Here is a 16,495-nt window from a genome sequence, read left to right as displayed (position 1 = left end):
AGATTCGAAACCTTGCAGAAATTTCTGCAAGCAAATTCTCAAGGTGCGCACAGAGTCTAAGTCTTCAGCCTCTTCACATGTAACCTTTATGTACTTTCCAATTTCATCCTATAGTCCAGAATGTTTGATAGTCCAGCAGCTATTGGTTCTTCTTAATTCCAGAGTAAATGACTTTTACTGTACAAGCCGTAAAACTCTGCCTGGTGTGGAATATTTGATATACTTTATAATTTTCTAACTCTTCATTATCTTTTATTTTATTTTTTTATATTTTCTTTATTTGATTATTTGGGAGATCATCATCTTTCCTGAGCCGCTGCTCTCCTCTGAAAACAGCAGTTTTGCCTTACGGCATCCACAATGACATTTATGTGAGAGTGTAGTAGGCATGCTCTCTGTTTTGTGAAGAGGTCATTATGCAGGAAGGCGGAGGAGGTGAGCTGTGACATCACCAGTTGTGAACGGTGGATCCTTTATCAGCTACATATATAAAAATGTTATCAGTCATTGTACAGGAGGAGGAGGTGAGCTGTAACATCACCTATTGTGAATGGTGGATCCTTTATCTACTGTATATAGAAGTGTACTCAGTCATTGTACAGGAGGAGGAGGAGAGCTGTGACATCACCTATTGTGAATGGTGGATCCTGTGTTATCTACTGTATATAGAGGTGTTATCAGTCATTGTACAGGAGGAGGAGGTGAGCTGTGACATCACCTATTGTGAATGGTGGATCCTGTGTTATCTACTGTATATAGAGATGTTATTAGTCATTATACAGGAGGAGGAGGTGAGCTGTGATATGTTATTGTATCATCGTAAACTTTCCTGTTTCATTTGACGATTGTCTTGCTTTCTGTTTCCACAGCTCACACCAAGGACATGCCTTTCACGTGTGAAACCTGTGGGAAATCCTTTAAACGTAGCATGTCCCTGAAGGTCCACTCTCTGCAGCACTCTGGGGAGAAACCCTTTAAATGTGAGGTGAGACTCCAAACTATCTGCCACTTTGTGGACGTCACATTAAGGCCTCTGGTTGTGTAGATTTCTGCAGTAGCTACTTACTAATGGTGACCGTTCCACATGTCATGCACTCTTACAGTAAAGAACACCTTCCGAAGGAGGATCCACAGAGTAATTGTCCTTGCTATACGCCTCCTGTACCTATTTTTCAGCATGACACCTTACTGTACAGAAATAATCCCGTCTGGTGATCATTACTGCTCTTACTGTGGAGAATCCGCTCTTAAAGTATTAACTTTGCTGTACAGTAAATCCTCCTTTCTTACGGGTATCACATTGCATATTTGCTTTTACTATGTAGGACTTTTTTTTCTGTAGTTAGGAAATGTAGCAGGAATGCTGTTACTGTGAAAACGGTTTTTCACTATGTTTTATGCTCTCACTACGTTTTTATGTAGTAAGCGCATGTATGCTGTATACTCTTCATAGGAAGGCACAAAGGCAGACATTGTAGGTGGTACCCATAAAGAAGAGGGGCTGGAAAGGCTTCTTGGCAGTAAGAAGAAACTTTTTTCAAGAATGGGTTCTCAACAGTAAGGGCATGGGATTCTTTCCAGTATAAGTTTAGTGAGCTGTGAAATATCAATAGGAAGGTAATTGTTACAGGAAGGTGTTTATGTTTAGAACTGATATTTTACAAAACAAAACATCTTAATTTTTTTTCTGCCTCTACATCTCCCATGCCGGCCTATGTGTCTCCATGGTTACAGACTATAGCTAGAGGCCCGGCCTCGTCTGTCCCGGCCTCGTCTGTCCCGGCCTCGTCTGTCCCGGCCTCGTCTGTCCCGGCCTCGTCTGTCCCGGCCTCGTCTGTCCCGGCCTCGTCTGTCCCGGCCTCGTCTGTCCCGGCCTCGTCTGTCCCGGCCTCGTCTGTCCCGGCCTCGTCTGTCCCGGCCTTGTCTGTCCCGGCCTCGTCTGTCCCGGCCTCGTCTGTCCCTGCCCCCCTTGCTCATTGCTGCTATATATTTTGGGTGTGACCGATGCTGATAGTATATCAGCAGGATCAGACTACACAGAGCTTCTTTGTAGTCTGTTACCATGGAGACGCAAAGGTCTTTGTTGGAGCTGCGTACACGTAACGATAGAGATTTTTATCATTTTGCAATTTTGTTTTAATTATTCCAGACACCTTGTAACAGAAAATCGATGGGGGGGGGGGGGCTGTTACCCAAGTTGCCCTTAACGTACGAAAGTTAAAAAAATAAAAAATAATAATCAGAGCTACGTCTGACCATGCGCCCAGTGTGACCATGAGCCCAGTGTGACCGTGCTGCTCCTGCCGAAGTGACTATCTGAGCTGCAGTACCTCACACATCCTGTGGACAAAAATGGTGCTGTTCCTGGAAGAAGGAATATATGTGATGTTTTTGTTGTTTTTTTACTCCCCAGAACTTCTTAAGACTCTACCTTGTTGCTTGGTGATGTCGTCCCCAGTAAATGCTACAGGGCTGTGATTGTGGCCGGCATGGCCCCCGTGGCAGCTCCTGTTTGTCATCTGGGCTTTTCTATAGTTGTGAATGTCTTTTCTTTACTCGGCAGAACTGCCACGAGCGATTCCAGTACAAGTACCAGCTGCGGTCGCACATGAGCATTCACATCGGGCACAAGCAGTTTATGTGCCAGTGGTGCGGCAAAGACTTCAACATGAAACAGTATTTTGATGAACACATGAAGACCCATACCGGTAAGAAACGTTGTCCTACAGCTGATAAGTGGGCGGCCGCCCCTATCCCCACGACTGACCAAACCCCGCTCTTTCTTGGGTGTCATGGTCCTATCAGTGGTGTCGATCCCACGTTATATTTAGCTTCTACCTAATCCCTCTCCATGTCATAACTTCTGCGTGATCCCTCTCCTTGTCATATCTTCTCCCTGATCCCTATCCTTGTCATATCTTCTGCCTGATCCCTCTCCATGTCATATCTTCTGCCTGATCCCTATCCTTGTCATATCTTCTGCCTGATCCCTCTCCTTGTTCTTTCCTCTGACTGATCCCTATCCTTGCTCTGACCTCTGCCTGATCCCTAACCTTATCATATCTTCTGCCTGATCCCTATTCCTGTCCTTAGGTTGTATCTACGGCTTGCCTTATTTTCATCTCTTGCCTGTATTTACTGGTTGATCCCTATCCTCATTATATCTTCTGCCTGATCCCTATCCTCGTTATATCTTCTGACTGATCCCTATCCTTGCTCTGTCCTCTGCCTGATCCCTATCCTTGCTCTGTCCTGTGCCTGATCCCTATTCCTGTCCTTAGGGTACCGTCTCACAGTGGCACTTTGGTCCCTACGACGGCACGATCTGTGGCGTTCCAGCGATATACATATGATATCGCTGTGTCTGACACGCTACTGCGATCAGGGACCCTGCTGAGAATCGTACATCGTAGCAGATCGGTTGAAACTTTCTTTCGTCGCTGGATCTCCCGCTGTCATCGCTGGATCGGTGTGTGTGACACCGATCCAGCGATGTGTTCGCTTGTAACCAGGGTAAACATCGGGTTACTAAGCGCAGGGCCGCTCTTAGTAACCCGATGTTTACCCTGGTTACCATTGTAAATGTAAAAAAAAAAAAATACTTACATTCCGATGTCCGTCAGGTCCCTCGCCGGCGGTTTCCCGCACTGACTGTGAGCGCCGGCTGTAAAGTAAAAGCAGAGCACATCAGTGACGTCACCGCTGTGCTGTGCTTTACGGCCGGCACTGACAGTCAGTGCGGGAAGCAGACGGCGAGGGACCTGACGGACATCGGAATGTAAGTATTTTTTTTTTTTACATTTACAATGGTAACCAGGGTAAACATCGGGTTACTAAGCGCGGCCCTGCGCTTAGTAACCCGATGTTTACCCTGGTTACCCGGGGCCTTCGGCATCGTTGGTCGCTGGAGAGCGGTCTGTGTGACAGCTCCCCAGCGACCACACAACGACTTACCAACGAACACGGCCAGGTCGTATCACTGGTCGTGATCGTTGGTAAATCGTTTAGTGTAACGGTACCCTTAGGTTGTATCTACCGCTTGCCTTCTTTTCATCCCTTGCCCGTATTTACTGCTTGATCCCTATCCATGGTCATTATCCCAGCTCTTAAAGGAGTGCTCCAACTATCGCACTGTCTGATCCCTACCCCTGTCATCCAGCTGTACATACTGACTGTTTCCAGGTGCTCTGTGAAGCCCGGGGTATAAGGATTGATTTCTGATGTCTGTACCTTGCCCCAGGTCGTACCCGCTGCCTGAGCTTTACTCCCAGCTCGTGCATGTCTTAAGATCCCCACCATCGCCTGGTGCGCACCCTCTCACCCAGCAGCTGATGTCTCATCCCTGGCCTCGTTATAGGGTCTGTCGGGGTCTTCCATGATGGATCCTGTGCTTCTGTATTATCCCCCTCCTCCCCTCTGTCTCGCAGGACGGCTCTGCGCGGCTGTTCTGAGGCTCGGCAGCCATAGAGCTAGCATCTGTGTAATGAGGGCAGGGAGTCGCCTGAGGGTGGGATCCGCGTGACCTTTATATAGAAATATGATCTGATCGCCCCCGTTCTCCCCGCTCGCTCACTGCATTGTGCTGTGTGATCTGGGGCACATTCTGTGCTGCACATGGCACCTGGTGCACGCGGCAGCGCACACGAATCGCACCTGCACCAGGCTCCGGCAGGAGGAGATCCAAAAATAAGGAAACGTTTAGTTCCGTGCTTTGGAAAAAAACAAACAAACTGCAAGGAATAACCTACAATATACTGCAAAAATATAGTGCTGTAGAGAAAGCCACATTCTCTGAGATTGACATCGGCATTTAGGTGGTTAAACAGCAACAAGTGGCTGCCGGCTGCATGACACAGCTTGTGAGTCCGCTCCGTGCATGCGGACCGTGCAGGACGAATAATGCCCCATGCCGGGAAGGAGTTAAAGAAAATCTCTGTGATTTACCAAAATGTAGCCAAAAATTGGGAATGGGTTAAAAAAAACAAAAACTGTACAACCCATGTAATCTCCCACCGGTGTCTGCTTACTTTCTGCAGCGGAGCAGTACATCAGTCAAGTAATGGCTGCAGCCAATCAGTGGTCATATGCTGTCTTAATTTCTTTGGCCAGTGATTGGCTGCAGCAGTCACGTGACTGGATGGCTGCAGCCAATCCTTATTTGATGATACTGTCATGTTCAGTGCACCAGGATCGTTGAGTTCAGTGATTGGCTGCAGCAGTCACATGATTGATGTACAGCACATGACCACTGGAGAAAGTAACCTGAGACTGGTGGCAGATTGCTGGGCATTGTTTTCTGTTTTTTTTTTTTTTTTTAACCCATCACTTTCTGTGGCTTTTTAAATTCAGCACACAATCTGCGTGTAAATTAGCAATTTCCTGCACGGTCTAATTCTGATCATTTTCTAATATCCGGACCCCACTCCTTCCATTTCACCTCTTGATAATTCCTTCCTCTTCCTACCTCTGCTCCATATATCGGCAGCCCCCCGTCCCATATTATCCTATCTTTCCTCTTATTTCCTGTACTCCAGTCTAATGGCAAAATGATCAGATGCATCATTAACCCCGTGGAGATGTGGACATTTTTTACTATATTTATTTTCTCCTTCTTTTCTTACATTTATTATTTTTCCATCATCATCTCAGTATGAGGGCTTGTTTTTTGAGGGGCAAGTTGTAGTTTGGAATGACACCATTCACTTTTAATTCTGTCTGCAGACACCACTAGGGGGAGCTCCCTGTATACAAAGATACTTGATAATACTCTCTCTGCAATCACCACTAGGGGGAGATCCCTTTATACAGAGATACATGATAAGATCCTGTCTGCAGCCACCACTTGGGGGAGCTCCCTGTATACAGAGATACATGATAAGATCCTGTCTGCAGCCACCACTAGGGGGAGCTCCCTGTATACAGAGATACATGATAAGATCCTGTCTGTAGTCACCACTAGGGGGAGCTCCCTGTATACAGAGATACATGATAAGATCCTGTCTGCAGCCACCACTAGGGGGAGCTCCCTGTATACAGAGATACATGATAATACTCTCTCTGCAATCACCACTAGGGGGATCTCCCTGTATACAGAGATACATGATAAGATTCTGTCTGCAGCCACCACTAGTGGGATCTCCCTGTATACAGAGATACATGATAAGATCCTGTCTGCAGCCACCACTAGGGGGAGATCACTGTATACAGAGATGCATGATAAGATCCTGTCTGCAGCCACCACTTGGGGGAGCTCCCTGTATACAGATACAGGATAAGATCCTGTCTGCAGCCACCACTAGGGGGAGCTCCCTGTATACAAAGATACTTGATAATACTCTCTCTGCAATCACCACTAGGGGGAGCTCCCTGTATACAGAGATACATGATAAGATCCTGTCTGCAGCCACCACTAGGGGGAGCTCCCTGTATACAGAGATACATAATACCTTGTTTGCAGCCACCACTAGGGGGAGCTCCAGGGCCGGCTCCAGGCTTTCGTGGGCCCCGGGCGAAAGAGTCTTAGTGGGCCTTCTTAACACATGCCACAATTCATGACGCACGGATACGGCAGAGAAATATTGGTATAGTACACATTACATGAGTGATATCAATAGCTCAGAACCTGGACAGTATAGTCCTCCATTCAGTATTATGGGCACCACATAGCGCTACATAGAGAATAATGAGCCCCATATAATGCTCCATACAGTATATTGGGCCCCATGTACTGCTCCAAACAGAATGGGCCCCATATAATGCTCCATATATAATTGGCCCCATAAGATGCTCCATATATAATGGGCAGAGCTGGCGTTGGCACACGGCGCACCCTGGCAAGTGCTGTGGCCCTGAGCAGGCGGGAGGGCCCACTCGCTGTCGGGGACAGCGGCACGCTATGGGGTCCCGGTGCCAGTGCCAGCACCCGCATGTGGGCCCCCTGCCTGCTCAGGGCCCCGGCACTTGGGATACTCGCCTCTCCCGGTTCCACCGCTGCGGCGTCTTCTGCGTGTACTGTCAGTTTCAGGTCAGACGGCGCGATGACATCAGTACTGTGCGCCCTCTGCCTGAACAGTCAGTGTAGACAGCCAGAAGACGGCAGCGCTGAGGAGTCCGGAGCAGAGCAGCGGCCAGCAAGGAGAGGGGAGTATTTTAATTTTTTTTTGTTAATGTTTGGACCATCCTATGGGGCCAGTTACTTTTAGAGCATCATATATGGGGCCAATTAAATATGGAGCAGTATATGGGGCCAGTTATATATGGACCAGTATATAGGGAAAATTAAATATATAGCATCTTATGGGGCTGATCACATATGGAGCAGTATATTGAGCATCTTATGGGCCCAACCACATATGGACCAGTATATGTGGCCAATTACATATGAAGCAGTATATGGGGCCAATTACATATGGAGCAGTATATGGGGCCAAATACATATGGGAGCATCTTATGGGGCCAATTACAAATGGAGCAGTATGGGGAGCAATTATATATGGAGCATTATATGGGGACCATTCTGTTTGGAGCATAATATGGGGCCCATTATACTGTATGGAGCAATATATGGGGCTCCTTATTCTGTAAGGAGCACTATGTGGTGCCCATTATTCTGTATGGAGCAATATATGGGGCTCATTCTGTATACACAATATATGGGGCTCATTACACTGTATGGAGCAATATATGGGGCTCATTATGCTGTATGGAGCATTATATGGGGTCTGTTATGCTGTATGGAGCAGTATATGGGGCTCATACTGTATGGATCAATATATGGTGCACATTCTACTGTATGGAGCAATATATGGGGCTCATTATACTGTATGGAACAATATGTGTGGCACATTATACTGTATAGAGCAATATATGGGGTTCTATTCTGTATAGAGCATTATGTGGGGCTCATTGTACTGTATGGAGCAATATATGAGGCTCACTATACTGTATGGAGCAATACATGGGGCACATTATACTGTATGGAGCAGTATATGGGGCTCATTATTCTGTATGGAGCAATATATGTGGCACATTATACTGTATGGAGCAATATATGGGGCACATTATAATGTATGGAGCAATATATGGGGCTCATTATGCTGTATGGAGCATTATATGGGTCCATTATACTGTATGGAGCAATATAGGGGTCTCATACTGTATGGAGCAATATATGAGGCTCATTATACTTTTTGGAGCAATATATGGGGCACATTATACTGTATGGAGCAATATATGGGGCACATTATACTGTATGGAGCAATATATGAGGCACATTATACTGTATGGAGCAATATATGGGGCACATTATACTGCATGGAGCAATATATGGGGCTCATTATACTGAATGGGGCAACATATGGGTCTCATTCTGTATGGAGCATTATATGTGGCTCATTATACTGTATGAAGCAATATATGGGGCTCATGCTGTATGGAGCATTATATGGGGCTCATTATACTGTATGGAGCAATTTATGGGGCTCATTATACTGTATGGCGCAAAATATGAGGCTTATTCTGTATGGAGCATTATGTGGGGCTCATTATACTGTATGGAGCAATATATGGGGCTCATAATGCTCTATGGAGCGTTATATGGGTGTCCATTTTACTGTACGGAGCAGTTTATGGGGCTCATTATTCTGTAGGGAGCAGTATATGGGGCTCATAATACTATAGGGAGCAATTTATGGGGCTCATTATACTGTATGGAGCATTATATGGGGCTCATTCTGTAGGAGCAGTATATGAGGCTCATAATACTATAGGGAGCAATTTATGGGGCTCCTTATACTGTATGAAGCATTATATGAGGCTCATACTTTATGGAGCATTATATGGGGCTCATTATTCTGTAGGGAGCAGTATATGGGGCTCATAATATTATAGGGAGCAATATATGGGGCTCATTATATTATGTGGAGCATTATATGGGGCTCATTATTCTGTAGGGAGGACTATATGGTTCCAATAATACTGTGTGGAAGACTATACTGTCTGGTTTCTGAGCTATTGATATCACTTATGTAATGTAAGAAGTGAAATCTTTGGCATTGTACTATACCTATACTTCTCTGCTGTATCTGTGCATCATGAATTGTGGTATGTGTTAAAGGGGCGCACGAAAACCTGGAGCCCTGTAAGGGGGCATGACTGATCTAATGAAAAAAAAAAAGAGAAGATTCCTTCATTGTAAAGACTGAGATTACGGCAGGAATTGCTGCAGTGTTTTTTCTTGCGTATGTCTTGTTTTGCTTTGGGGTAAACCTCGTTACCATTTTGTCTTGTCTTCAGGAGAGAAACCTTTCATCTGTGAGATCTGCGGTAAAAGCTTCACCAGCCGGCCTAACATGAAGCGCCACCGCCGGACCCACACCGGAGAGAAGCCTTACCCCTGCAGCGTGTGCGGCCAGCGCTTCCGATTTTCCAACATGCTTAAAGCTCACAGAGAAAAATGCTTCCAAGGCGGGAACCCCCCGACTCCCGGGAGTCCCGGCACAGCGGCGAGTCTCTCCGCCTCGTCACAAAGTGGAAACTCACCGAGCCAGTCCAGCCCCGGCCTGTCCCCGACCTTGCCTCAGCATCCCCTCTCTCTACCGCTCCTCCACTCCCTCCCGCACAGCATGCCTCCGCCATCTCACCATCTGCCGCCTCCGCCCCCGCTCTTCCCCGCCGGCCGGATAAACTCTAACATCAACTAGACCAAGCTAAGACTGGGCCTGACCGCTCTGAAGTGCTCCCTCCTCCGAGACCGCGCTGTGGCATCATGGCCGATTTCTTTTCCTTTTCTATGTTCTGTCCGTCTGTGATCAGATGTGACGGATGGTGGATAGACGTCCCGGCCGCCTATCTGCCATGACTGCACTCTTCTTGCACATGCTTGCAGCATTAAGATACAAGGGTGAGGACAACGTGCTACAAGCCGACTTCTCGCTACTGTGCTCTTTGTGTTTTAGTACATATTAATGTTATTTTTTGTTTGTTTGTTTCTTTTAACTTTGTATCATGTTCTGTGAAACTCGGAGGTCATCTCTCCGCACAGCTGCCCTGGTGGTCCTGAGGGTCTTGCAGTTGTGGGGGGAATGTAAGCATCATGTGCTCATCATGTGGTTGACGAAGCCCATGGTCGAAGCTCGTGGTCGAAGCTCATGGAAGACACAAGAAGTCCTGGCAAACGCGGAAGGTGCGCTCGTGTCCTCTGCTGATGAATTCTAGGCCAGCGTGCCTACCCTGGCACTCCGCGGTGAGTCTGCCCCCGGGAAGCAGACACATACATAAAGTAGTAATATAGAAACTGTTTCACCTTCCCGGACTTATGTGTTGGTTTAATAAACCAGTGGACCTAGATAAAAACGGTTGATGGTGGAGTTGGCCGCCATATTGTCCGCGACATTTCATCATGGTTATGGCATCATGTTTTTTCTTACAATTGTTCGGGACGGAGTCTGTTCCGGTTACATAAATACGTCACTTTTTCCCAGTTTTAATGGACTTCTTTTTTTTTTTTTTTTTTTGTTGTTGAAACTTCTGAAACTTATCAAAAAGTTTCCCCAGTGAGAAGGAACAATAAGATTAAGTGAAGGTGATAGGAAACAGGTTTGGTAAATGGGATTTCCCTATTGGGGGGCTCACATTGATTCTCCGCCCCAGCCTACATCTGTCCTTTTGGCATAATCGGAGTATTTTTTTTACATTTTTATTATGGGGTCTTATGGCCGCCGTACGCACCTGCACAGTGACACAGGTCGTGCCATTCGTAGGCTCGGTGTAATCTCCGGACTGCTCCCTACCTGACCTTTTATATGGTGACAGTCTTACAGGGGTCCTCCGCTTTTTGAGAAGGAAGGTTGTTGCTTCATTTCTAGACCATAGAACTTAACTCCACGACCCCTCGTCCCAAAATCCAGATTTATCATTCGGTAATGTACCGGAGCTCTGAATAAAAATACTAATGTTGGGTCTGACAACAAAAAGAGAATCACAAGTCAATAAATCGTACTCTCTGACAACCGGGTGAAATCCATTCAATCAACAAGAAAGATGCTTTTACCTACTGATCCAGCTGTTTGCCAGAGCTGCCCCGATTCTTCATTACCCCGGGCATCTGCTATGAGGATCCCGGATATCACTATATATATTAGATGGTCGTCCAAGTCATCAGGTGTTTATTGAATGTGCACGGCACAAATTGACTGTTCAAACCAAGCTCAGGCGCTCAGCGCAGCCGAAAGTAGTTCAGCACACCTACCCACCTACTCGTTATAATTCTTTCCTCGCCTTCCTCTTCCATGATTGACAGCTCTGGTTGTACAGGAGCGAGAGGAGGTTGCAGTTCTGGAAGGTTCACTGAAGTAGTTCTCCACAGCAAGGGTGCACAGAGCACCTGTGCTTGGTTTGAGTGGTCATTTTCTGCTGACTCACTTTGAAAAAGTCATAAAAGTCCTAATATGTAATGGTCTTCAGGCATAGAAGGACCGATGTGTCTTGGCAAAAATTAACACAATCACCTTTAAAATGTTTGCCCATAATATATCTGTATTATAACTGGACTTCTGTTTTTCCAAATTACCCTTTATAGACAAATTGTGCTGTGATAATTCTGTCCGTCTGCAGCCACCACTAGAAGGGAGCTCACTGCATACAGATTTATACAGCCACCACTAGGAGGAGCTCACTATATACAGATTTATACAGCCATCACTAGGAGGAGCTCACTACATACAGATTTATACAGCCACCACTAGGAGGAGCTCACTACATACAGATTTATACAGCCACCACTAGAGGGAGCTCACTACATACAGATTTATACAGTCACCACTAGAGGGAGCTCACTACATACAGATTTATACAGCCACCACTAGAGGGAGCTCACTACATACAGATTTATACAGTCACCACTAGGGGGAGCTCACTACATACAGATTTATAAAGCCATCACTAGGGGGAGATAACTACATACAGATTTATAAAGCCATCACTAGGGGTAGTTCTTAGTGTATATAGGCTTATAACAGAATATACAAAGCTCCCTCTAGTGGTGGCTGTAGGCTTCCAGAATTTCATTTCATCTTACAATGTACTGAAAAACTAGACAAAAATTCCAAGTACAGTGAAATGGTGAACAAAAAATGCAAGGCTAAAATTTTTTGTAGGTGTTTTTTTTGTGTGGTTAAAATTGAGAACTTTGAAGGAAAAAAAAAAGTCTGTCCCCATTTTCTGTGACTTGTAATTTTTTATTTTTCAGACATTAGAGTCATGAGAGGTTGCCGTTTTTGTTGCTGCTATTTTTGGGTACATTTTGATTACGTTTTTTTTGAATTTTTTGTCTGCAAGATGTAAAAAAAGACTCCATTAATTCCACAGCGCTTTACAGACCTCATCACTGTCCCCATTGGGGCTCACAATCTACATCCCCTATCAGTCTTTAGAGTGTGGGAGGAAACTGAGAACCTGGAGGAAACCCGCCCAAACATGGAGAGAACATGCAAACTCTTAGCAGATGTTGTCCTTGGTGGGATTTGAACCCAGGACTCCAGCGCTGCAAGGCATCAGTGCTGCCGAGTTCTACCGTTGTTTTGATTTTTTTTGGTCCCCCGAGGCAAATGTTACTGTCATAGATTGACAGCGGCATCTAAATGGTTTAGTGACAGCGACTGACGCCAGCTCCGGTCACTTCTCCCAGCGGTATTAATCGGCTGGTTCCTGTTGTAGATGGAGGAGTCTCAGCTCCTGAGCCTGGCATAGGACGCACCGGAACGGGAAGGGGTTAAAACTCCCACCGTTTTGTGTATACAGCTCTTGTGCAGATCTATTTGGCTCCGTGGTTACAGACTACAATTTAAACCCTTGTGTAGTCAGATCCTGCCTGATCCTCGTCACCTTTTCTACTGTCTGGAGAGGAGTGTCAGAAAGCTGCCCAGTTATGCTGCATCCATTGGTATGGCATCTGTCAAGACGGGTCTGCGCAGTAGCTGTATACACAAAACGGCAGGGGATTATTAATCAAAGCTACTTCATTTTTTATGTTTCCAGTATAATATGTGTCCTCACCTGAACTGCTGGTAGTACCAGTTCTTAATCCAGCAGTGTTATAGTGGCCAAAGAAGGTTGTTAGTAGCCATGCAAGATGTCCATGAGTGTCCCATGTATCTCTAGATATGCTGTACTATGGCTCTGCACTTTTATCGATCTGTAATATGGATACACCCACGAGGTCTTGTGTTGTAAAATATGTGGTTTCTGTTAGGCACCTTTAAGAGCTAACACTGAGGATCCCTTTAAGACCCACCCCTTTACCCAATTGCAGTTTTGATTGCCAGTGTGACTCCAGCTTTCTGCTCTTCTAGATTCCCCTTATTCTGATTGGCTCCCATAACATTTTTTTTTTGTCGAAGAGCAGAAAAGTTCAATGTCACAAAAATGAGAATACCAAAGTTGCCATTGTCACTTTTGTAACTTTTTTTTTTTTCCCTGGAGGCCATTTGCAATAATGATGGGAGTGATGGTGTGCACGACTCTGACGAGGCTTCTGGTCACTTTAAGTTGTAAAGTTCAGGTGTACCCTTTAACATAACTCGACACTTACCATTGTGCTCTCCCAGATACATGCTACTAAAACTGACATCCTTGCACATTTATTCGAAAAAGTTCTTTATAGTGGTCAGACCCTCTGTGCTTGTGACACAGAGCACCAAATCCACTGGCATGGGTATCTTCTGCACTTTGAAAGAGGTGAAGAACTCCAATGTTCTCACAATGTGCTCCTCGGGGGCGGAGCTAGCTAACTCTCTCCCTCTGTGTATGGACAGTTTAGATGATCTACAAGTATTAAAGGAGTGTTCCCGGATTAGAAAAACATGTCTGCTATCCTTTATAAACAGCACCCTCACCGCCTTCCCTTCATATTTTGTGTAGAATTTGAAAATACAAACAAAAAAAAACGCATTTGTTTGCAGGTTTTGTTTTTATGACGCTCCCTGCTAACTTTCTTCATGTCAGTGTAATTATGGTGCTATCAAATGTAAATAGTTTTTTTTTTTTTACCAATTTAAAAAAGTTAAAAAAAAATTGCAACAATTTGACTTAAGTCGCCAAATTCTAAGAGTCATAACATGTTTTTTTTAGTCAACAGAGTTGCACAGAGCTTCTTTTTTTGTATGGTGAGCAGTAGTTTTTATTGGCACCTTTAAATGATCTATATGACTTTCTGATCTTTTTTTATTTAATTTTTGGGGGAGGTAATATGACTCAATATTTTTTATTTTTTTCCACCATTTTGGCGTTCTCTTTATTGGATACAAATTTTTATATTCTATTCGTTTGGACAATTAGAGCAACACCAAAAATTAATTTTAAAATATATATATATTTAGATTTTGTTTAAAGAAAAAACGAAGGGGGTGTGGTTTAAACTTTTGTATTTTTTTATGTTTTTACAGATTTTATTCTCTTAGGGGGTCTTGAACCCGCGCTCACTTTACATACGCCGCAATATTGTAGTATTGTAATTTATTGTGTAATTACCAGTCACCTATGAAGCGAGGATGACAGGATCTGAGAGGTTAAATTGCTGCGGCACCGGCTATATAATACAGCCACCATTAGATCCTATGAAAACTCTGTATATTAATTTTGCATATACGCCATAAATGTATGAAGGATGTTGCTAATGGAACAGAACTGAATTACTAGTCAGATGTGCTGTTTCTGGAAGCAAGCAGTCATGTTTTTCTAAATCTATACAACAACCCTGTTAATGAAGACCTGTCACTTCAAAAAGAAGAGTTCAATATCTTGTAAAAATCTCTGAGCTCCCCTGATTCTGCAACTTTTTTCCTTTTTGCGTTGAGTTGCTCCATTGCAGAGATATTCACATTTTTGCTTTGTAGCACAGTATGTGAAATCTCTTCTTGTAGTGCAGCTGGGTGTTTCTTCAGAGTCTTTTCTGGGGGTGGCGCTTTAATCCCTCCCTCCCAGACTAAGCCAATCACAGATCGGCAAGGTCTGGGAGGGAGGGGTTAAAGCACACACCTCCCGGAGAAGACACTGAAGAAATGCCCAGATGGACTGCAAGAAGAGATTTCACATACTGTGCTCCATTAAAAAATGTGAATATCTCTGCAATGGAGCGACGCTGCGCAAAATGGAAAAAAGCTGCAGAATCGGGGAAACTCAAGGATTTTTACAAGCTTTTGTAACTCAATTTTTTTGAGCAAGTGACAGGTCATCTTTAATTAGGAATTCTCATTTCCTAAATAACATCACCGTCATTCACTCCATGTAGACCTTTTTGGTGTGGTTCCAAATCTGTGTCCCAACATCGTTACTGGTATCCTGAAGACTTATTGAAAGACAAAAGCTTTATAATAACTTAATTTGGCGTAATAATGGGCAAACTGAACTTTACATAATATAATTATTTTTTGTGTGTGTGAAAAGACATTGTAGGTGGCGTTATGAGTGTAGTCATGATAGGTCCAAATGTTGGTTAGATGTCGGTAAGACCCTAATAGAGCCGGCCCGAAAGCACGAGATAAGTGTTCAGGCCTTTCAGCTTCACATTACTTTGTTTTGCCGTTTTTTTGTGTCTAGAGCCTTAATAATGTTGCGGGTTGGGGAAGAGGAACATTGTGTTTTTCAATTACATTTTTAAGGAGACCCTGTCTACAGGAATCGCCACGGTGTGTTTGTCACATGTCACTTTAAAGGGCCGGATTCACGCGTCTGTAATACTCACATGCTGGCCTCCACCCTCGATGATCTGCCAAACTTCCATCACTGTTCTATGGAGACGTGTTCAGCTTTGTAGAACCGGAGGTTGGGGGCTAAATGTGGTGCCTACAATACGGACAAGTATGGATCCTGCCATAACCAGAGTTCCAAACCTCCTGCCTGTAGTCGGCTTCTTCTAAATTAATTTGTGACTTTGTCATATTATGATTTTTTTTTTCTGTTCATTCATTGTTCATTCACCTTTAACTTCTAAGTTTTTTGCTGATATTGTGGTCCAAAATTGCTGCCCGTAGATTAAGCACACTACACCGCCTACAGGCAGTTAGAGGTACTGCATGTATGTATCTTTTTTTCCTTTTTCACGTGGTCTGCTGAGACAACGACAGGTTTGGATTTGTTAAAATGGGCGCAGTCCTTCTCGATAAACCTAAGAACTTAACTTTTTCATTGTGCAATGCAAGTTCTATCTCCGCACTCCCCTCATGTATCACTAGCGTCCTTACTCACAGTGGCCCCCTGTTTCTATTGGGGCTCACGATTGCAAATCAACCTGTGAATACGTTGGCTAGGCTGCCGGGGGGGAACATACAAACTCCATGTAGAGTGAGGGAAATAAGTATTTGATCCCTCGCTGATTTTGTAAGTTTGCCCACTGACAAAGACATGAACAGTCTATAATTTTAAGGGTAGGTTAATTTTAACATTGAGAGATAGAATATCAAAAATAAAATCCAGAAAATCACATTGTATAAATTATATA

The 16,495-nt window shown here is 44.5% G+C and overlaps 1 protein-coding gene across 1 annotated transcript in view; it reads left to right on the top strand.

Annotated features, from left to right (window-relative positions):
* ZBTB47 (zinc finger and BTB domain containing 47) overlaps window positions 1-10,483 on the top strand; it is a 55,387-nt gene extending 44,904 nt beyond the window's left edge. Inside the window, exons 4-6 of the mRNA XM_077268019.1 lie at window positions 870-985; window positions 2,564-2,708; window positions 9,295-10,483. Of these exons, the coding sequence (XP_077124134.1) occupies window positions 870-985; window positions 2,564-2,708; window positions 9,295-9,701 (668 nt within the window). The 3' untranslated portion in view covers window positions 9,702-10,483. The remainder of the gene's footprint in view (window positions 1-869; window positions 986-2,563; window positions 2,709-9,294) is intronic.
* The last annotated feature ends 6,012 nt before the right edge of the window (window positions 10,484-16,495 follow it).

This window comes from Ranitomeya variabilis, chromosome 6 (genome assembly GCF_051348905.1).
Source record: "Ranitomeya variabilis isolate aRanVar5 chromosome 6, aRanVar5.hap1, whole genome shotgun sequence".
Classification (NCBI taxonomy): domain Eukaryota; kingdom Metazoa; phylum Chordata; class Amphibia; order Anura; family Dendrobatidae; genus Ranitomeya; species Ranitomeya variabilis.
The sequence above is the reverse complement of the archived record's forward strand: the minus strand, read 5'-3'. Positions and strand labels throughout refer to the sequence as shown.